Source organism: Balaenoptera borealis (assembly GCF_965194805.1).
Source record: "Balaenoptera borealis genome assembly, chromosome: 17".
Classification (NCBI taxonomy): Eukaryota; Metazoa; Chordata; class Mammalia; order Artiodactyla; family Balaenopteridae; genus Balaenoptera; species Balaenoptera borealis.
In genome coordinates, this window is record NC_138876.1 from 81556292 (window position 1) to 81579308 (window position 23017).

At 40.4% G+C, this 23017-nt stretch overlaps 1 protein-coding gene across 17 annotated transcripts in view; it reads left to right on the forward strand.

Annotated features, from left to right (window-relative positions):
* LOC309614518 (uncharacterized protein) overlaps positions 1–23017 on the forward strand; it is a 368580-nt gene that overhangs the window by 132987 nt on the left and 212576 nt on the right. For 5 of the 17 annotated variants that reach the window (XR_014236210.1, XR_014236211.1, XR_014236212.1 and 2 more), the window contains exon 3: positions 17937–18049. The exons of 3 other annotated variants lie outside the window; for them this stretch is intronic. Coding sequence is in view for 2 of the 14 variants with exons in the window: in XM_082363023.1 (XP_082219149.1) it covers positions 22329–22391 (63 nt within the window). In the remaining 12 variants the exon portion in view is untranslated. 9 more of the 17 variants (XR_014236224.1, XR_014236225.1, XM_082363023.1 and 6 more) reach the window with 5 other exon arrangements.

Sequence of the window (23017 nt, forward strand, 5' to 3'; positions counted from 1 at the left end):
ACAGGTGGTACACTGACCATCGATGGTAAAGTGACATAAAAGTGACTTGAGCAAGCTGCTCTAGGGTTTGTGGAGTCCTGGTCGGGCTGAGACTGTGGCCACCGGCACCTAGTGATTCCAAATCCTCTTCCCCTGTGCCTGTCCAGACAGTAATTTAGATGAGAAACCCAGAAGGCGAGAAAGTGGCTGAGGGCTAATATATAGGCGCCACCTACTATCAAATAAATCCCGTCTCCCACTGGGAAGTCTTTCCACAACGGGGGGAGGGGGTGTCAGTTCACTGCGAGTCACACTGGGTCTGCGTGCGACACCTGCCTTGGTTTCTCCACCTGTTCTCTATCATTTCTAACTCACGACCACCCCATTCCTCACACACCTACTGAGAAAATTAAAGACATGCTTTTTAAAAAATGCTTTGGGACCTTTAAATGAAAGGGATTTTCTAAGTCAAGTGATGTATTCCTCTATTTTCAAATAGAAGAGATAAATTTACCTAATGCTTTTTTTTTTTCTTTGAAATTGCCCATTGAACAGAGAAGAGGCCCAAGTGAGTAACTATTTCTGCGTTGTGATTATTCACTGGATATTGTCAGGAGGCTGCTGTCTTTTGTTCCGCACACCTGGTGTGATATTGATGCAGGAATACCTTCAAAAAGCAAATATGTGTTCATTTCATCTTACAGTTATTCATTTATAATCAATGAATATAGTGCTTTACAAAACAATGTTAATATGGAAATGTACCTCCTCTGTTCAAGATATGCCACCAGGTAAGCCTTTGTTTTAATCTCTTTCTTGGTAACTAGAACTGGAGTCAAAACAGACAGAGAAGGTAAATGAGAGGAAATTAAATACTTTAACTCAGAAGATTTAAAATAGACATTAATAGTCATTAATAGTCACTTAAACAGTTAAACTGGACTATTTAAGTCTTGCCTGGACTTCCCTGGCAGGGGACATGGGTTTGATCCCTGGTCGGGGCACTAAGATCCTGCATGCCGTGAGGCGCGGCCACAAAACAAAAAAAACAAAAAAACCCTAGTTGTAAGTCTCGCCTGCCTGCCCAGGCATCTGGATTCAGGGCTGCGGTGTGACCATGACTTCCTGTGGCCGGGGGGAGCTCATGGGAGGCTGTGACCGCGGTGGCCAAGTGTGAACACCCCAGCGCACTCCCTGGATGGCTGCTAGCCTGGGTTACAGTAGAGGAATTCACCTGCGGCGTGTAATTTTCTCTGTGCATGTAAAATGGAAATGCCTTTTTTGTCCTCTTTCTATGAAGTTTATATATAAAGTTGCATTTGGAAGAGCATAATATCAGAAATGTTTTTTAGGCATTTAGTGAAAAGTGTGGTCAATTTCCTTTTCATCATCTGCATTTTTACTTAAGGAGGTTTTTATCATCATGAGCTGTTAGAGCCGGGAGTGTCTTTGAGAATCATTTAATCCAACTTCCACGTTTCAAAGGAGAAATATTGAGAAATTATTTTTCAACAAGATCACAGGACATTCAGGCCGGCATTAAAGTCTCCACTTATACCTCAGTATTGCTTAGGGCTAATGAGTAATTTAGCTTTCCCAACTTTAGATAAAATAGTCATGAATATTCATTGCTAGGAGAAACACTCAACAAATCTGCCTTTTTTTCCATGTAAGATAAGACCACAAATATCGCTAAAGTGATGAAAATTTGTTTTAATATCTTTTTGTATATTTTAGATAATGCCAACTTTGGGTTAAATAAGCATATTTTATATTCTGGCAGCTTTATTAAAGCTATCAGGCCTTAAAGAGCTGAGTGTGGCTTCTTGGGATATTATTTGATTCTCATTTCACGCTTTTAAAGTAAATGAAAGAATATCTATATGCTTGTTTATATATTCCTATCTTAGCTTTAAATACGAATTGACGAATATAAATACACACATACGTGTGTGTGTGTGTGTGTGTGCATGTGCATGCCCATGTGTAGATATGTGTGTGACATTTGGACTCCTTGGAAGATTACTCGGATGATAGCTTATGACAGAAATTTACTTTCTAATGCTCCATTTACTGACAAGCCAGCATATAATCAACTCTGAAGTTTTATGCTTTTCTTCATGTAATATTCTAAGAGATATTATAAATAGTTTGTGTCCTTTTTGTGTATAATTTGGATATCTAATTGTAGTCAGAAACTCAGACATGTTTGTAGAATGTGTTTTTAGTTCTTGCAAAAAACTAATAAGTGTAGGTTAAAAATACTTTGGCAAGAAGGTGATTATGAATACTATTAAATCTGGCATATAGCCCAGGAGAAAGACTTCAGTTGATAGAAGACTTCAATTTATTTCTATCTGGAGAGTGTTCAAGAGTACTTGGGAAATGGAAATTGCTGCTTGTAATGTCTTAAAACTGCTTGCTCTGCCTTCTTACAGTTTAAATTCAGTCATTATGTGTTCAAGGTTACAAAGGCACTGACTAGTATTTAGAAAGGGACAAATCAAGAATCATATTGCCTAATGGAAAATATGACATAAAGGTTTTAAATACGATGAATAAAGAAACTGAGATCATTAAAAAGGAAACCAAGAAATTGAAAAGGAAGAAATAAATTGAAGGAAAGGTGAAGTAGAGGTGGAAATGTCTGTTAGAATATTAACCATAGAAAAATTACAGATGAAAGGGAAGGATTTATACCAAGAAATGTTTAACATCTGCAAGTCTTAACTTACTGTTTGTTGTTCAGTATTTTTTTTTATAGGAAGATAAAACGTATACTGAAAGTTCATGAAAGGTAAAATATAGTATAGCAAATACTTTGAACAAATATCTGTTTAACATAAACCAGGCTAAAAAAAAAACCCACTGTCAATTCATTAGAAGCTACTTAGTGTCCCTTTCTTAGCATCACCCGTCTCTCCTCCCTTGGAGATAACCTCTATCCTGACTTTAGGGTCCTTAGAGGGACTTCCCTGGTGGTCCAGTGGTTAAGACTCCGCGCTTCCAATGCAGGGGGTGCCGGTTCGATCCCTGGTCGGCGAGCTAAGATCCCACATGCTCTGTGGCATGGCCAAAACAAAAAAGGTCCTTAGAGGAGTGGGGTAAAAACTGATTAGACATAAGCAAAAGTGGAATTAGAGAATTAGAAGGTAGATTTGTAGGAATAAAGTAGATTTCAGAGTGGTTGAGAGTCATGGAGACTACAGTGCAGAGATCCCACGCAGATCCAGGAGGAGCTCCAGGAAGAGAGGTTAGAAACAAAGAACTGAAGGCAATGTTTGGAGAGGTAACAACTGGGCATTTTCCAGAAATGACAAAAATCATGAGATTTCAGATTAAGAATTGTACTGACTCCCAAACAGGGCTTAAAAAGAATCTATGCCTGGTGCATTATGATCAGAAAATTGAAAGTCAGAGACAAAGTTTTTCATTCCACGGTAACTTTCTGATTGCCTTCGAATGTATAGCAATTACACTGACAGTTAACTCTACACCAGCCGGAAGGCAATGACATATACTGAGGGTGTTAAGGAAAAATAAAATTGGTTTCCTTCAGTTTTCTATCCAGCTAAATTATCTGTCAAGGAAAATAAAGACATTTTCAGACAAAGAACTGAGTCTTACTTGGGGGTATTTGCTAAAAGTACTACAAATACATGTGCCTCAGTTAGTAGGAAATTGGATCCATAAGAAGATGTGATATACAAGAAGCAAAGGTGGAAACAAAGCGTTTTTAAAACACGCTGATAAATATGAACTAACTGAGATTAAGTAAAGTACTGACCAAGTTTAAGTAAGGGAGAAGAGAAAAGTTTAGACTACACTAACCAAAAATTGTAAGGACAGGAGACATAATTAAATCATTTCCAGGCCTCTTTTCTGAGATGATGAGGGATACAAAGTTTGGATTTTGCTAACTCAAGAAGGCCTCTTAAAAATTACACTCAAATACTAAAAAATAGGAAGAGAATATCACTTCCATGCTAGGAGAAGAGAAAGAGTGATTAAAGAAAACTATGTCAACCTGAGTAAAGGAAAGGAGAGAGAATTTTAAAGGTAAAGTGTTTGATGTAAAAACATTCAGGTTTGCATAAGTAGAATTTACTTATTGGCTTTTTTCCTTGAAAATGTGCCAATAAACACATTTGGTTTAATGAAGAAGGATCAATAACCTTTATTAAAGGCAGTCCGCCCCTACAGCTACCTTTTCTTCAAGTCCCTAAAAACGTAGTTCCGAGACATATCAGATTATCTTCCTTTCCACTTCCGCTGCCAGGGGACTCACTTCCAAACCTTTCTTACCTTGATTATTAGTAGCTTTCCCTATGCTCTCCCTTCCCTCCTGCTGGCACTTTATTTTTCTGTAGCACTTTACACCTAATTCTAATATAATGATTGCCAAGGAGTATTGTAGTATTGTAGTTTTACAGACTGTGTTCTGTCCTCTGTCCCCGTAGCAACTGCAGGAGCACAGGAGGGAAGGCGTGTGTCCTGTGCATCTTCGTCTCTGTCCAGTATCTACCATTTTACTAACATACGTCAGGTATTAATATTGCCAAAATTGAATTAAGTTTTTATTGCTGAAATAGATTAAATCAATTTACTCTTCAGCGTATATTCATCTCAGGAATTAAGGCTGCCTCCACAACTTAAGCCTAATAATTAGGCATTTTATCACCCCAGTAAATCTTTAACTTCTGCTTGAAATTCCCAGAAAAGGTGGAACTCTTATGAATCAATGAATGGAACACCCTATGTGGAAGTCGAAATTTTGTGTTTACAAGGGTACTTGGTGAATCACTTTGCAATGTGTTTAGCTGAAAGTAACTGAAAACTTGATTAGACATGGCTTAAACTCGTGTATGTGTGCATGTGTACGTGTGTACACGTGTGTACGTGTGTATACGTGTGTGGCTTATTCATATGCCCCGAATAGTGCAGGATAGGTTTGCCCAGAGCTGCTTCATTAGCCCAATGTGCAATGATATCTTATTATTTTTCAGTTCTTTGCGTGTCAGCCTCTTTCTCCTCCTCATAATTGTCACATCTTGGTCACAAAGTGGCTCCCGTAACCCGAATCCCAGGTAGCAAATGGGGAAGAGCCCTGACTAGCTAGGTTGCCCTTTTGTTTGGGAAGAAAGCTCCTCCTGGTGACCTGTGCCTACGTGTCACTGCAGAACTGTGCCACATGAACGCCCTTAACTGAATGGGGGCCCGGAGAGGATATTTTTCAATGGGAACATTTGAACATTTAGTCCCTAAAATAAGGAACAGCTGGGCTCTAGCAGTTTGTGCAGTACATCATGGCATCAAGACAACCAGTCTAAAAAATATGTATGTATTTATATCAAATCCAGATATAATTTATTTTAGATTGCATTATTTGAGAATTTAACTTGTGTACATAATATTTTAGTACAAAGGAGTCTGGAAAATGATAACAATCTTAAAACCACAATGTCGAGTGAATTCACCTTCTAAACTGCTACTGCGGTGTTCTGTTCGGTTCTTCCCTTTCCGCTGGCCAAGCCCAGCTTTGTAATCCAGCCCGGGGACGCAGAGGTGTTCAGTGGCACGAGCACAGCTCTGCAGTCTATGGCCACTGGCCACCCACGCCCCCGTGTCACTTGGACCAGGAGCGATGGAGCGGCACTGGGCGGACCCCGCCACCCGCTGCTTCGGGCAGCTCCACCTGCGGAGTATCCCACTGGGGACCACGGCCGGCTCACCCGTCCGCCAACGGTGACCAAGGCTCTGTTCAAGCTGCAGCCGACAGAATCGTACAAGGCACCGGGGCAGGAGGGCAGGCGGAAATGTTCATGCTGCCACACTCGGAAAATTAGTTTGCAACTTAAAAAATAACGTCACGTAAATCAGTGGACACAGAATTTTATTTGCCGTTTTTTTGGACACAATAAAAATTTCAAAACTTATCTGCTTCACCTTAAAACTTGGCTTTTTTTTTTTCTTTCACTTCAGCCTTTATCCAAATGCCGTCATCAACCATGAGCAATAAAAGGGGTGAAGTCATTGGTGTGGCAGCGGACGGCCAGAAGAAAGCTGTGCTTGCGAACACCTCACAGGCGCAGGGCAGACCCTGGAAAGGTGCGCCCTCTGCTGACCACGCTGCCCGCCCGGCACAGCTGAGGAGGGCGCCCAAGGCTCGTGCGGGTAGCCTGGGCTGCGGGAGCCAAGCTCTAAGAAGACTGTTCTGAGCACAGCAGAGAATTCACAGGCCCCGGCGTGCAGCGATGTTGCAAAGCCCTCGTGTTCTTCTGCCGCTCTTTTGCCCCTCCCTTTCTGTCGTGGGTATTGTGTGTGGGTGTAGGGCTATGTGTGCATGTGTGTATGCGTGTGCACACACGTGCGTGCAACACTCTTTGTGGGCTCAGAGGGTCAGTAAAGAGCAGAGTGTGAGTGATGCTGGAGGGATGCCGGAAGTCGTGTCCTGTGATGTTGGAGGGATGCCGGAAGTCCTGTCCTATGATGCTGGAGGGATGCCGGAAGTCCTGTCCTGTGATGCTGGAGGGATGCTGTCCTGTGCTGTCCAAGACGGTTTTTCATCTGTGGACAAGAACATAATAATTTACAATTATCCTTTTTAAGCATTTCCTGGAGCCATGGACATTGTCACTTAGTTAAGAAATTTTATTATTTTACTTAATAGTTTTACTTAAAATTTACTTAAATTTTATTACTTTACTTATCTTACATTTGCATAGGATGTTACCTATCAAAACACCGACCCTGAATATATGTATACGTACAGCTGATTCACTTTGTTATACAGCAGAAACTAACACACCATTGTAAAGCAATTATACTCCAATAAAGATGTTAACAAACAAACAAACAAATAAATAAATAAATAAAAAAGAAAAATTCATATGGAATAAGAGAGAAAAAACCCGACCTTGAGAAACTCTTTCTAAAAGAATTTAGAAATAGGGACCTGCCCAGCCCCGTGGGGTCCTGGTTGGGCAGCGTTAGGGGGTGTGAGCCGTGGGATTGACCCACCAGAAGTCAGTCAGTGTTTTCTGAATTGAACTGTTTAGCGCCAACCCCTTAAGTAGCAATAGAGCAATAATTTCTTGTTTCCATTGACATGTCTGAGGAAAAAAGTGTGTTTTCCCCTAGAAATGTTAATATCATGAAAAAAATTTTCTGTGCTCTGAAAAGAAGGTGCAGAAATGAAGTTTTTTCTTGGTAACTCCTGGGGGAAATTACCTTTAAAGGACCCAAACATTATTTTTAGGCTTTCAGTGTGTCGAGATTGAAAAATGCTCTTGAAGAAATGGTGCTCAGTTTTGTTTTACTTGTGTTATTTTGTATTTAATGGCTGTTCTTCGGAAGCAAGGTACCTGATTAGACATTTGCCCTCTAACTGGCTCCCTTATTTCACACCCAGCTTGTCAGTTTCTTGCATTAGTTTCTGTTTTATCTGTTTGTTCATCTGCATCCGTTGGTGTCTAAGGTCCTGTTCATTTCTCAGGCTACAATATGCTAATGATTTCTTTCTGCCAATCGGTTGGCCCTGAAATTGCCATCTGCTTATCTTTTGTCTCTTGCAACTGCATACTTGTAGATTTGTGTGTTGAGACTTTTAATTGGTCTTGAAATGGCCCATTAATCATTCACTACATTTATAAAAGAGGCTTCTTTTATTTGACTGGTGCAGAGACTAACTATTTTCAGATGTACCCTTTTTCTGTCATCTTAACAGATATTGTATCAATTTTCTTTAGTTCTTTTAATGTCCTTTTAAGCCAAGATCACAATTACCCAAAGATTAATTTCCTTCCCTAGACAGGCCTAGCAAATGATAAATAAAATTTTTAAAAAAGAAAGAGATTCAAGAAAAGGTGTGAATCATGGTGTGGGCACTCGGGTGAACAAGCCTATAGTCATCAACAGTGTAAATAAAAATGCTTTTCTGTGTAAGCATCATGGTCAAGGACTTTGTAAAATCTACCAGAAGTGTGGGATTTAATAAAATAGCGCTGGGGTGGGACTCCTGGCCACTGTCGTGAGACGGCGGCCCAGAAATATCGACCCACTGTTCCCGTCTGATTGCTCCAGCCCACACTTCCTGCCTTTGGATGCTGAGGACTTCGGGGGTTTCTCACCATTAGATCAAAATTTCGTTAGTGATCTAGCAAGTTGGTCATTTTAGTGGTTTTTATTTCCTATTTTTTGTAGGATGTAGAGTCTTAGGAAATGTAAAACAATATTTTTTGTGTGTGAGAACACATTGACTATAACAATACTTTCCACCCTGACTTGGCTAACTGTGAGCTTTAGTTACTATTAAAAAGTTGAAATTGAATTTCTCATCATTGGTGCCTTGACTAGATGACTTGTCTTAACTACTTACAACCTGCTTTTACTGTGTCATGAATTCATTTTTTAATGTAGAAATATTTTTATTCATTGCAAGCGATTCCTGGTAGTTATTTATTTATTTAATTTATTTATTTTTGGCTGCGTTGGGTCTTCGTTGCTGCGCGCAGGCTTTCTCTAGTTGTGGCGAGTGGGGGCTACTCTTCGTTGCGGTGCATGGGCTTTTCATTGCAGTGGCTTCTTTTGTTGCGGAGCACGGGCTCTAGGCACGTGGCTTCCATAGTTGTGGCTCGTGGGCTCAGTAGTTGTGGCTCGCGGGCTCTAGAGCGCAGGCTCAGTAGTTGTGGCACGTGGGCTCAGTAGTTGTGGCACGTGGGCTCAGTAGTTGTGGCGCACGGGCTTAGTTGCTCCGTGGCATGTGGAATCTTCCTGGACCAGGGCTCGAACCCGTGTCCCCTGCATTGGCAGGCAGATTCTTAACCACTGCGCCACCAGGGAAGCCCGATTCCTGGTAGTTTTAAGAGCGAGCGTAATGTTCCGGAAAGAACAGCTGGCCGGGGGTTGAGTGACCTAGAGTCTCACACTGTCTCTGTCAGGTATTAGCTCTGAAGGTCATTCCTCTCAGCCTCCCGCAGCCGGAATTTCTTCATCCGTGGAGCTCAGAGCCAGGTCAACTTTTCTGGGACCTGATTACCAATATCTTGCGGGCGTTCCCGAGGGCTTTCATGGGTTTGGGTGACCTAAGAATCTACCTGCTACCATAGTTATTTAGCCTAGTGCCTCCCTTAGAATTGGAGACTTTTAAAAAGCTTTATTACCTGCACACAACATGAAACCTGAAACAAATACACTTTGCCAAATATTATTTATTTTGTCATGTTTCTTGTATTACCAGAGGGTGGGCAGGAGCAAAGAGCAGCAGGGATTGTGAAAAGATGGAACAACAAGGAGAAGGGATCTGTCAGGTCATCTCAGAAAGCTCTTGGAAAAGTCATCACTTAGTATTATCTCCAATAATACTAAGTGATGACTTTAAGTAAAAGAATATTTATTTTCCATATTAATTCCAGGGTCATGAACAGATTTTATAACTGTTTATGCAGCTATTAGCTGTTCACTAAACAAATTCATCGGTAAAAGATCTGAGTATTTGGAAATCTTTAGAATTTGACTCGAATGTGACTTAGTCAAAGGGATCATATCACATGTTAGAGGGACATTCATTCATCTTAAGGAGCACATTTTTCTTTCTGAAATGAATAGAGAAAATTGTTTCACACTTTACTGTGTGTGAGAGTTTGCAGAAAATTTTGTTAATGATTCAAATATGATTTGTATTTTAAATTTTATTTATTTATTTATTTATTTATTTATGGCTGTGTTGGGTCTTCGTTTCTGCGCAAGGGCTTTTCTCTAGTTGCGGCAAGTGGGGGCCACTCTTCATCGCGGTGCGGTGCGCGGGCCTCTCACTGTCGCGGCCTCTCTTGTTGCGGAGCACAGGCTCCAGATACGCAGGCTCAGCATTTGTGGCTCACGGGCCTAGTCGCTCCGCGGCATGTGGGATCTTCCCAGACCAGGGCTCGAACCCGTGTCCCCTGCATTAGCAGGCAGACTCTCAACCACTGTGCCACCAGGGAAGCCCTGATTTGTATTTTAAATGTGTCTATCGCATCTAATAAATAACAGCTGTGAGGATTTAATCATATGAAGCAGCTCCCCTAAGATTTAGAAATAATCCCTTCTTATTGATGACTGCTTTTCTGCTTTGCCAACCGGATCTGTATATTTCTGGCTTCCTTGCAAACAGGCACAAACACATGCAGGCACCTACACACTCGAAATAGCCTTCATCATAAATAATTAGAGACATTCTAGTTACACAACATATTTAAACATATTTCCATTTTTCCCTTGGAATAAAAAACTATCAAATAACTTAAAATTTTGATGTGATTTAAAATTCTCTTTAGCTCACCCACAATTCACAGTAAACCCCCAGGATCAAGTGGTGTTAGAAGGACAGGCTGCAGAATTATCTGTGCAGCTGAGGGCAGCCTACCTCCAAGAACTGCCTGGACAAAAGAAGGTATTTGTGGTTGTGAGAAGTGATTGTGGGAACAAATAAATACTTTCTTTCCACGAGAGCAAAAAAAAAAAAGCTTAAACTAATTATCCTAATTATCATAGGACTGTCATGGACATGGAAACATCACACAGAAGGTCATCTTTGATTTAACTATGTCATCATAATTTGCTGTGTTTCAAGTTTCAGCATTTGAATGTGTGGCCGTCCTTAGAGCATCCTGTCTGGGACTCAGTTTCCTGATTTTTGAAATGAAGTTATTGGAAAGTTCAGTGGTTTTAAACATTTTTCAAAAGTGGCAGAATCCTCTTTTAGTACAAAATGAAATTGTAGGTGAAATGAAATCATAAGTGAAGCTCTAAGATATTAAACGGTTAAAGGAGAGCAGGTGTCTGTGAAGAGTGGGGAGGGTGCCGGACCACCGACCCCATCCCCGTGGGACCCAGGAGCTTCCAGGGAACCCTTGGGACGTCACAGAACAAGGTCCACAGTCTGTGAGAAGAGAGCTTGTCTAAGGTTTCTCTGGGCTTGGAATTCCGAACGACCATGTTAATTCAGGTACCAGATTAGATTCTAAATACCTCTACGTTTGTGAATTTCTCTTGACTGAACTTTTTGCTCTAGTCTGCGTAAGATTAGGGTGGGTAGAAGGTGTACGCTGGCGCCGGAAAGCTGAGACCCACATCTCTGCGTCTTCATTTGCTAGTTGGATGACCTGGGGCAGGTGGGTTAGCTGCTGTTACTGGCATCCCCTTGTCTGTATGTGGGAGGGGGTGATATTTCCTACAACGTAGGGTGATTGTGGAGATTGATTTGAATGTATTTATACTCTGAAACATTTAGAACAGTAGCTGGCACATTTGTGTACATACTCAATAAAGATTAGCTATTATTTTCTCCTTATATAACAAGACGTTGAACATGACAGATTTTCACTGAAACAGTTGAAAATGTCAATCCGTTTACTTAGAGATGTTAGAGATGACGGGGAATGTGGACTCGGTCCAAGTTCAGAGGTCAGAGTGCAGTGAGGCTGGGGGCACAGCTGTGAGGGTCACAGAATCACCGTGCTTGACATGCTGCCTTGGCCCTTTAAATGGTATAGTTCAGTCGTGTTTTAATATTGCATACATTGCATACAGGTGATAAATGTTTGGAGGTATTTGCAGATTGCATTTAGTATTCATTTGGTGGATAATCTAGGACTAAAAACCGTTGTTAATGCAAACGAGTGTAGATCTGATTCCTCTCCTACCCAAACTTTGCCCTGGTAGTGCTGCATTAAGGAAGGCGCGGGCCTGAGCCTGCAGAGGAGGGCGGGGCCGGCCTGTGTCATCCCCAGGAGCCCGGGGAAGAATTTCAGCTTTTATTCTAAGGCTAGTGCTGCTGCCCTGATCAGATTGGCTGTGAATTTTGTTCTCTGACTGTGGTGAGGGAAGGTGAGGGGAGCCTGAAGTTGGGGGATTTGTTAGGAGGCTAAGCGGCTCCGTTGGGGTCGTCAAGGGTGGGGCTTCTGTGCTGCACGCAGGGTTGGGGAGGAACTGTCACAGCATCCCGGTACCCAGGGCTCCTGCGGTCAGACCCCACCTTCCTGCAGGCATGGCTCTTGGCTCCGAGACACACACAGCCCGAAGAGCTTCCTTCCCTCTGTGCAGGAGGGCGGCCTCACACCCCAGGAGGGTGGCAGGTGGTCCTCTCCTCGGGCGCTTTGAGAATTGACCACACAGCGCGTCAGGATCAAGGCCAATATGAAGGTCGAGCCGTCAGCCACTGTGGGTGAGAAAGGAGTCTGTGCGTCTGGCCCTAACGCGGGCCGTGGTGGCCTTCACACTTCCTGGAGGGGTTCCCTCTGTGCCTTTGACACACCCAGGACCTTACTACTTTTAGGGGGTGTTTTATAGGACCTACAGACTTTGTTTTGCTTTAGAGTTTTATTTCTATTAACACTAATTGTTAATATCACGTTTTCTTCCAAAAGAACCATTTTGTGTTTTCCTTCCTTTTTTACAAAGCTCATTAATTAGCTCTACCGTCTACAGAAGGATGCAGTCTCTCACACCTGATGTGCTGAATCTTGATCTTCTACTGATGTATCTTTTATGCTCAGGGTTATTGGGAAAATACTGCAGACACTCTGCTTCAGACTCATCATGTAAAAAACAGTATTTTGGTTTATCATAAGGAGTAATATTCTGGAATGAGGTTGTGTTATTTGTCCATCATTTGTTGTTAAATGACAGGTAAAAAAAGGAAACTCAAGGTTTAAATTTTTAAAGATAATTCTAATACAAGAGTGAAAAATGATTGTTATTAAAGGCTATTGAAGTGTCTTGGTTCCCGGCTTAATGCTGAAATGAAGGATCTTAGTTACAATGTATATAGCACCTAACTTCCATTTTCAGTACTGCTTTACATTTCAACACATTTTCCTGGGTTTCTCCACAAATTTGCTATAATTTGTTTTGATGTCGTAAAACTAAACTCAGAGGCAACACATATGTAGATAAGAGCATGTCAGATGCCTAAACAAGCTGCCGTCAGACTCCACAATGTCAACGTGAGAAGAAGAATTAGTCACGTTCAGGTGCTGCCACTGCTGGGACATGATGTAGCACCACATCGAGCTAACATCTATGTACGGTCTGTTGTCAAGCCCTTTGTATTTTAGATGCACCAAATGCTTATTTAATTTTTTTTTTTTTGATAGAGGTTGAGTTTCTATGAGAGAAGAAAGATACAAGGGAGGGTGTGCAAATAGCAACTCAAATGCAAGAGAAGCTTTGAAAACACCGTTGTAGGAGGATGAAAGGACATGACGTGCCCTTGGCAACCTCTCCTTCTTTGGCTCATTTGTCTAAGAGGAAATGCCAGATGCTGGTCTGCAGAATACTTAAAACTTCTCTTGAGTTGGTTTTCAACTAATTAAAAAATCAGGAGGTTTTTACATTAGTATGTTTTTTCAAAAGAAGACGTATTAAGTCAAGAAACATTAATCAAATAAAATAGCACGTGAGGATGTTAAAGTTATGGGTCTTAGTTCTGTCTTCCTTTTGCCCCCTTATTACATCCTTTCACCTTGATGGACCGTCTCTCATTGACCCTCTAGGTCTCCAGGTAGAAGCCGCTTCACTTCCTTGACTCTCTAAGGTATCATAAAGTGACCCTCGAAATTAATACTAGGATATGCCATTTAATCTAATAGTTGACAGATGTAGGTGACACTGTACATTTTATCAAATATCCGCAGCTGAGAAGATGTCATTAGCCACAGGTATGAATGCAGAAACAAAGAAACAAGATTTTTAGGGAATGGAGAGCCCTCCCTGGTGAATGCAAATGGTGTGAGTGGAGCAGGAGAGAGGGCAGGTGGCAGGAGACAGATGGGTTGGTTGGGTGAGTTGGGACATGTCAGAGTGTACTTTAGGCTATGGAACTGTTGGAAGTGTTCATCGGATCTGCTATGTAGAATATGAATCAGCCCCAAGTGAATAGGATCAGTGGGAGTGAAGAAACAGTGAAAGTAAGAAACCATTAGAAGAGCTGTGGTCATAGCCAAATGATGTGTTTGGAGACCTGAACATCCATGATGGTGGGGATGGACTTAAGTCAACATGTCATGGGTGGAACCATTTTACCTCTGAAATGATGAGCAATAGTCTTTAATTTTTCTAATAACTACCCCAATGATATTTTGCAGACCCTTCCTTTTTTTTCCTGAAGAGAATCAGCTTCCTTAGCAATATTTTGGGCATATTGTATAAGTTTTCATGAATTTTTATGTGCAGCCTCATTCTGTCTAAGACTTCCAGTATTGAATTTCCCTTATGGCGTTATCTGTTCTTTTTTTATGAAGATTCAAATACTATTTTATTTTGTGAAAATTGTCATAAAATAACTCTGTTAATGGTTCTTGTGTCCCGTTATTTTCTTCTTTCTTGAAGACATTTGGTACATTGCAGTGTTCCTCAAAATGTGTTCCACTGGAGGAAAGCCCCAAGACCCTTTCAGGGGTTTTCTGGGTCAAAATTATCTCATAATAATATCAAGATGTTATTTGCCGTTTGCACTGGGTTGACATTTGCCTGATAGCACAAAAGCAGTGGTGAGTCTGGTGCTGGGACCTCAGCGGGAGCCAAGGCAGCGGCCCCAACTGTGCTAGGGAGCTTTGTGTTCTCCACCTGCAGTGGAAAAAAGTAATTTTACTTAAGAAAGTTATTGATAAAACATGGGGGAAATAGTACTCTTATTAAATCTTGACCCTTCTCCTAGTGTGTGTGGTGAAGGAAGTTGGCAAAAGAAGCTACCAGTTGTCAAACTGGGAGGAGACAGGAGTCTCAACAGCTGAGAAAGAAATTATCTCCAGAAGAAGAGAGCGATCAAATGTGTCAAAAGCAACAGAAAGGTGCTTTCCATAAAGACTAGATTTTTTTTTAAAGGATTCTGGATATGAGAACCTAAACAAGAACAGTTTCCATACAATCAAGGGAACCAGAGCCTTAGTGAAAGTAGGCTAAGGAGAAAAGGGGATAAAGGTGATGAGCAGAGACCATTTTTTAAAGAAATTTCTTCATGACGGGAAGCGGTAAGAAGGTGTCAGTGAAGATGGGGCAGGGAGGTGTTTTCCAAAGAGGAGGAGAAGTCAGAAAGATGGAAGAGAGTGACGGATGGTCCAAGATCTCTCAGGTGGCAAGAGGGATGGGCTTTGCAAATCCAATGAAGCACTTTGCCTTTAAGATAAGAGAAGATGTATTTCTTTAGTTTACCTGAGGAGGGGAGGGGAGCAAAGAGGGGGTGTATAGAGAGATCATTCTTTTTATTGCTGGGTAGTATGTCATGGTATGAATGTACCCCACTTTGTTTAATCATTCACTCATTGAAGGACATCTGGGTTGAACTCTAATGTGTGGTTATTACTAGTAAAGTTGCTATAAACATTCGAGCACAGGTTATTGTGTGAATTTACGTTTTTATTTCTCTGGGAAGAATGCCCACGAGTGCACTTGCTGGGTTGTATGTTAGTTGCATCTTTAAATTTTTAAGGAAATTTCTAAACTTTCTTCCAGAGCAGCTTTGCCATTTTACATTCCCACAAGCAATGTATGAGTGATCCAGTTTCTTTGCAGCCTTCCAACCATTTGTGTGGTCACCATTTTTTATTTCAGCCATTCTGATAGGTGTGTAGTGGTTATATGTTATCCTGGTTTTAATTTGTGTTTCCCTCATGACTAATGACATTGAGCATCTTTTATGTTTATCTGGCATCTCTGTATTCTGTTCAGGGCAAGATTATGCCTTTTGCCCATTGTCTACATGAACTGCTTGATCTTTTACTGTTGAATTTCGAGGGTTCTTTATTCTAGATGCTAACCCTTTGTTGTGTATGTGGTTTGCAAATAGTTTCTCTTAGTTTGTAACTTGTCTTTTCATCCTCTAAACATGGTCCTTCACAACACAGAAGTTTTAAATTTTGGTGCAGTTTATCATCTTTTTTTCCTTTGGTGGATTGTGCTTTTAATGCAAAGTCTTTACCTGGCCTTATATCCCAATGATTTTCTCCTATTTTTCTTCTAAGAGTTTTAGAGTTCTACATTTTATATTTAAGTTTGCTGTCTTTTTTGAGTTAATTTTTGTGCCGGAATGACATTACTTCGCTGTTCATTTTTTGCCCATAGCTACCCAGTTGCTCCAGCAGCATTGTTGAAAAGGCTTCCGTGGAATTGTTTTCGCACCTTTGTCAAAACCAGTTGGGCATATTTGTATGGTTCTTTCCACTGTTCCATTGATGTATGTCTGTGTCCACCACTCGTCAACACCATACAGTTTTGATGACTGCAGCTATGGAATCAGCCTTAAAATCTGGTGGGCTGATTCCTCTCACTTTATTGTTCTTGGTCAGAATTGTTTAGCTATTCTAGTTCCTTTGCGTTTTCATACAGATTTTAGAATAATCTTGTCTGTAGCTCCAAATAATAAGTCTTGCTAAGATTTTGATAGGAATTGCATTAAACCTAATATCAATTTGTGGAGAAATGACATCTTTACTATCTTGAGACTTCCAAGTCATGAAGATATGTCTCTTTATTTATTTAGACTTTACTTAAATTTCTTACGTAAGCATTTTGTAGTTTTCAGCAAATAAGTTCTGTATATGTTTTGTTAGATTTATACCTAAATATTTGAATGTTTTTAAACACTTGTAAGTAGTATTGTTTTTAAAATTTCTGTGTCAATATGTTCATTGCTTGAATATACAAATACAATTGATTTTTTTTTTACATTTATCTTCTATACTGCAGTCTTACTGAGCTCACTTTGAAGTATTTTTAAAAATTTCTTAGGATTTTCTATGCAGACAATAATATCTGCAAATAAGGGTAGTTTTATTTCTTGTTTTTTTCTTATTTGTCTGCCTTCTGTGTCCTTTTCCTGCCATATCACACTGGCTAGCACCTCCAGCACTATGTTGAATAAGAGTGGTGAAAGCAGGTGTCCTTGTCCTGATTGCTGAGGGGAAAGCATTCACTCTTTCACCATCAAGTAGAACATTTATTGTAGCCTTTTACCTGTGTTCATTTTCAAGCTGTGTAAATTCTCCTCTATTATATTTGTGAGGGTTTTTATTTAATCATAAATGAGTATTGAATTTAGTCAAACACTTTTTTGGGCATTAATACTATCCTGTGGCTTTTCTTCTCTTGCTCTTAGTACAGTAGATTCCATCGATTGATTTTCAAATACTGAGCCAGTCTTGCATCTCAAGAATAAACTGTACTTTGTCATAGTGTATAAACCTTTTTATATATTGATGAATTTTATTTGCCAGTGCTTTGCAAGTGATCTTTGTGTCTGCATTCACAAGAGGTGCTGGTCTGTATTTTTTTCCTGTTTGTTTTTGGTCCTGTCTTTATCTTCTCGAAAGAGTTAGGAACATGCCTTCCTCTTTTATTTTCTAGACAAGATTGTATAGCATTGGTGTTAATTCTTTTTAAATTATTGGGTAAAACTCTCCAGTAAAAAGATTTTCATTCTTTTCTGGAGATTTATTTTTTTGGGAGTTTAAAAAATTATGAATTTGATTTCCTTAGTAGTGATAGGGCTATTTCAATTATCTTTTTCATATTAGGTGAGTCATGGTAGTTTGTGTTTTTTGAGGAAATGAGTAAGATTAAATCTTTTCATCTTAGCTAGCAACAACTTTTTGATATTACCATATACCTTTATTTCAGATGTAAAAAAAATACTGAGAAAGAATAATGAAAATCCTTGTATCCACTATTCAGCTGAAGAAATAAATATACAAATATGGTTAAAGCCTATGCATTCTACTTGCTTTTTCCCTGTTCTCACCTCTACTCCAATTACCACTGCCCTGGGTTTGATGTTTATTATTCTCTCAGATGTCAAAGTAATTAATTTTTTAAAAACTTTTAATGGGTGACCAATATAGTCCCCAGACTTATACTGCTTGACTTGGTTGGCACATATTGACAAAAATGATATGACGTGACATTATTTTGGGTTGTTTCCACAGCTCTCCCAGTGTTTACTCAACTGCTTAGGGACACAAGTGTAGAAGTTGAAAAGAACGTGAACATTTCATGTCAGGCTCGGGGAGAACCATAGCCCATAATTACATGGAATAAGGTAAGATCTCAACTAAAAGTACTGTAATATTAAAACACTGACAGATAGATTGGCCCGCTGAAACGGAGGTAATGATTCTTTGTTGATTTATTCCTGTTGTGATTTTTTCTAGCAAGTAATACTTCTTACACTGAAACGGATCTGTTGCTTTCTTCTTCTTTTTTTTTAAGTGACTGTATCTGATTTTGTCTCAGGGCTTTGATAAAGTTTATTCTTTCTCATTTGCTTGGGGATGAAAGCTTCATAAACATAACTAAATTCCTGTAAGGAAAAATTGCTTTTGTCGTGTATAAATTAAGAGTTTCAGTGACTGGCAAGAAACAGTTTTGAATTAATAACTCAGAAGTGGTTTAAAATTAGGTCATTAGCTGAAGCAAGAAAGGATGAAAAACTTGGTACTAAAACAAAGTGACATGAAAAACGGGACTTCATGGGTTTGAAACTTGAGTGGCTTTTAAAAAATAATAGCTCCTTACTTATATTTCTTATGTCCTTTGGTCCTTGGAGCCATATTTCCCCAACACAATTGCTTCTTCCATTTTAAGTTTTTCATCAAAATGAAATGATTGGCCTCAGGTTCTGGTGTTCCTAAAAATACACAAGCCCGCGTACATTTGAACGGCAGTTTTTATGAAAATTTTGACAAAATAAAATCTGTGAAGGGTTACAAAGCTGTTTTCCAAAACCACTTGGCTAATTTTTGTTGTTGCCATGTAGAAACAGTGCCTTCTATTTTTGGTGCCACATTTCTTTTGTGCTGCAGCTGAGAACACAGGCAGTTTTTTAGAAAGGCAAGGTTGAGAGGTCTCAACTGGAACCCTCAGGCTCATGTTCTCTCAAAGAGTCTGAATACCCTTTTCAATTTAATATTATGTGACACAAATATTTTTATACTAAAAATAGGAAGTGTGAAAAATATACATTTTGGTCAGTATCTAAAACCTTCTGTGGCAGTCTACTCAGTGCTTTATCGTGTGATCATGTTGACAAATTACCTGAGTCTCATTTCTCAAAGGTAGCTTCTAATCACGAATGGTTGAGGGCTGACTGCACCTGGACATTTTACATCCCTGTCACGTTTAATCTTCATAGCAGTCCTCTCCAGTTCACAAGTTTGGGAGGGTATGAATTAGGATACTCCTGTACAAGCGACAGAAACTACCTAAAAAGAGCAGATAAACAATTTATTGGAAAGCTATGTGCCGGCTCAGAGACTCTCAGCAAAGCTGTAGACCTGGGGGTCCAACCTAAGCATCCTGGAGGAGATGAGACGGGAGGGACCAGCTTTGGGAGAAGATGCAGAAGTGGTCCAGCCAGAGGAAGCGTGGGTGGCCATCCTGAGGAAAGGGCCTCTGGGCCTCCTGTGTGCCCCTGGCCGCCTTACCCCCTTCTAAACACATTCCATCTGCCTGCGGCTGGTGGGTCCTTGCTTCTTCCTCCAAAGATGCAAGTCACCTGTCACCTTGGACTTGTTTCCCATCACTGGCCAGAGGCAGCTGTGAGAACATGAAGACCTAGGGCACAGTTCCCACTCTAAACCTTTGTGGTCACCGTCTGTCCTACTGATCTCCCCTGGAGCGTGAGTTCTTTTGAAAGAATACGTCCTGGCCTCAGCTTGCTGTGAGTCTTTGGGGAGGGGACGGGGAAGGCATCCCCAATCTGCCTGCCGTCCAACTGCAGGCTCACAGGGCCAACATCGCTGACTTTTTAAAATTAATGGTATAATAATGAAAAGTTCATAAATCCATGCCAATTATAAATGATGCACTTGAAGAATATTCCATAGAGAATGTAGTTTTTTTTATCTTCTTAAGGTAGATAATTTTAATTGACAGGCACTCGTATATAAAAACTTTGCAGCTGTACAAAACTTGTGAGTACATACAAAGAAGGAATAGAAGGGAAATCAGAAAAGTGAAAATATTTTGATGTTTTTAGGTGGTGGGTTTGTGAGCATTTTTCTCCTATCCGGTTTTACTTTTATTGCCGTCAGAAATTCTTTTTTAGAAGTAAGCAGGGTGTGAATAAACTATATCTACATTCATTGACATGTGATTTTAAAATAATCATCATATTGAAGACTTACATGATTGAAGTTTTGAGTGTCATATTTATTTTGATTAGAGACACAAACCACGCTTTCTGGAAACTTCCTCTTTCTCTCCTTCTCTCCACTGGAGTCATATAGCTCCTCACCCAGTGCTTGACGCACAGTAGGCGCTTAGGGGATATTTGTTGAATAATGACACTGTATCAAACCATAAGATGTTATTTTGTAAGGAATCCCCGTTCATTCAGTGACAGTTCTGTTTGACCCCCAGGCAGGGGTTCTGATTCCGGAGGGTGGTAATTTCCAGGTCCTCGGTGGACGCAGGGCTGCCGACCAAGGAAGATGTAATTGTGAGGCTCGGAATTCCTTTGGCCTCACTGTGGCCAATCCTTCTTGCTGTCACCGGGCAGTGTTTAAGCTTCTCACACAGCTGGATAAGTGTCCTTGGACAGCTTCGACTCCTCGTCCTAAAGGATTCACCTCACTACCCTCCGTCCCTTATATGTTCTTTCTAGTCTAACATGTTAATGTTATTAATAAATCAAAGCTATTATATATTTTTGTTAAATCTAAGCTCTTAAGCGGGTATCAAACAGCAAAAATAACAATGCCAGCAGGGAACAGCAAAAGCAAGAATTTGCAAACGTATATCATGTTTTCTTAGGAATTGAAAATTACGGAATGTAAGATGTAATCTTAGCCAAATAAATGTGGAGCCAGAGATTTAAGGATGAATGGAATTCAACACACATGAGTTACTCTGGCCTAGTGTATTTAATCCCACATTAAAATTAAAAATCAATCAATCAAGCTTCTAGGTAAGATTTGCTGCTATGAGAACAACTATCTCAATATTTGAAAGCATTTATAATTGGCCAGCATAATTGGCATCATTTTACATTTAATCATCAATCTGGTTATAGGGCTCTAGCCCTCTGCGAGTTGATTATCAGCGGTGACTGTTTAAAAAGTTGATTGTCAGACATTTATACAAAATACAGCCCTTTTTCTCAACTAATCAGCTCATCCTGGAGGTAAGAGAGTCCATGTGTAGGCAGGCTCCAGGAGACTGAACCGGACCTCGGCCGTGGTCCTAGCAATGCAGGTAGGCTGTGATGCGGGAGTGCCGTGTCCCCGTGTGGCGTGTGTCTGCACACGTGAGCTGACATCAGAGTTGCTTTTTGTGCAGATGGGTTTAGGAGTTTTTGCCGTGTTGACAATCAGCTGTTGAAATAAATGAGTTCAGCTATAAGCATATGGAGTGCTGTTTTCGGCTTTGCCTGTTTTTTTGGTTTCCTTAGGAAATAGGCAGATTTCTTAAATAGGGTTTTGCGTATTTATTTTTTCCTCTTAGTTTTCCCAGCTCTTATGGGTCTATAAAAGATATTGGGTAACTCTTCTCATTATAAATACAGGTTAAAAATAGGTTTCTTTAGACACAGATGTAGAGAACAAACGTATGGATACCAAAGGGGGAAAGGTGGGGTGGGATGAATTGGGAGATTGGGACTAACACATATATACTAATATGTATAAAATAGATAACTAATGAGAACCTGCTGTATAGCACAGAGAACTCCACTTCACTTAGTTGTACAGTAGAAAGTAACACAACATTGTAAAACAACTACGCCCCAATTAAAAAAAAATAGTTTTCTTTAATCAAATAGAATCCTTAGCGATGTCACTGTTTTCCTACCATATAGGAGATCGTATTTCAACAGGTTCACATCCTTCCACCGGCAAATTCTTCTGAGATACCAAACTTCTGAATATTGAATATTCCATTTCTTTGAGTATTTTATACAAAGAGTATATTTTCATTAATGCCACATCAATCTTCACGTATTTATAATACTGTATGGTAAAAACGGATTCTCTGTAGAACATTATTATTTAAATTATAACAGAGTAGCTAGTAACCAGCAATTCTTTATTCTAGTAGGGTCAGGAATTCTTTATCACATAGTAATTCTTAATGTTACAAAATCCTAGTCTTACTCTGATATTCTCTATGCGTTCTTGTTTTTCCTGATTTAAAATCTATGTGTTCTATCCTGATATAAGCCACACGTTTTCAAAACTTTTAGCATTAAATTTCAAGATCAGCAAGTAGCAGTGCCAGATTTTGGATAGTTTAAAAATTATAGAGAAACAAATAATCAAAATAAATGGCATGACTCAAATATTAAAACCTAAAAGAAACAGTTGGTGTCTTTCCTTTCCCAGGCTCTGCAGAAACGGCGGAGCCTGCAAGACAAGGAGCGTTTACATGTTTAACGATGCAGAATGGTGAGTGAAGCAGGCTTCTTGCTGTTCGAAGACGGTCATATCACAAAGGCAGTTGCTGGTGTCAGTTTCTGTGCTTGGAAGTAGCTGGTCTCCTAGGACGGGCTCTCAAGTGTCAGGACTAGTCAGCGCCATTCTTTCCAGGGGAGGTTTAATGTGAAAAGGCCTGTGTAGTTGCGAGAGTTACATTAGCTGGCTGCTTTTCTGCAGGGGTGAGGAGGGGATAACGTGTACTCAAAACCCCTCGGCAGCTGTGACAGGACCTGCTTTCATGAGGTCTTGGTGTTTCTTGGCGAGCATGGCCCCAGGGGCACAGGTGCCCTCCCCTGGGTCTGTCCCCTGTCCCCAGAGCCAGGCCTTCAACACGGTGGGCACAGCCCAGTTGACTGACACCCCACCCTCCGAGCTCCCCTTTCCTGAAAGGACTCAATTCAGCCTCGACTTTATCCCCAGTGGAGGTGACGGGGTCTCACAGCGGTATTGAAAGTTGACGTCCATCAGACAACTTTAAGTGCGGGTTTATCCTGTGAACCGACTGAGGCCTTTCCCCTTTCTGTTAATGCCAAGACTTAACAAAGGAAAATGATCTAGTTCTTCCTCGACCTCTGCAAAATTGTGCATAAAAAGAT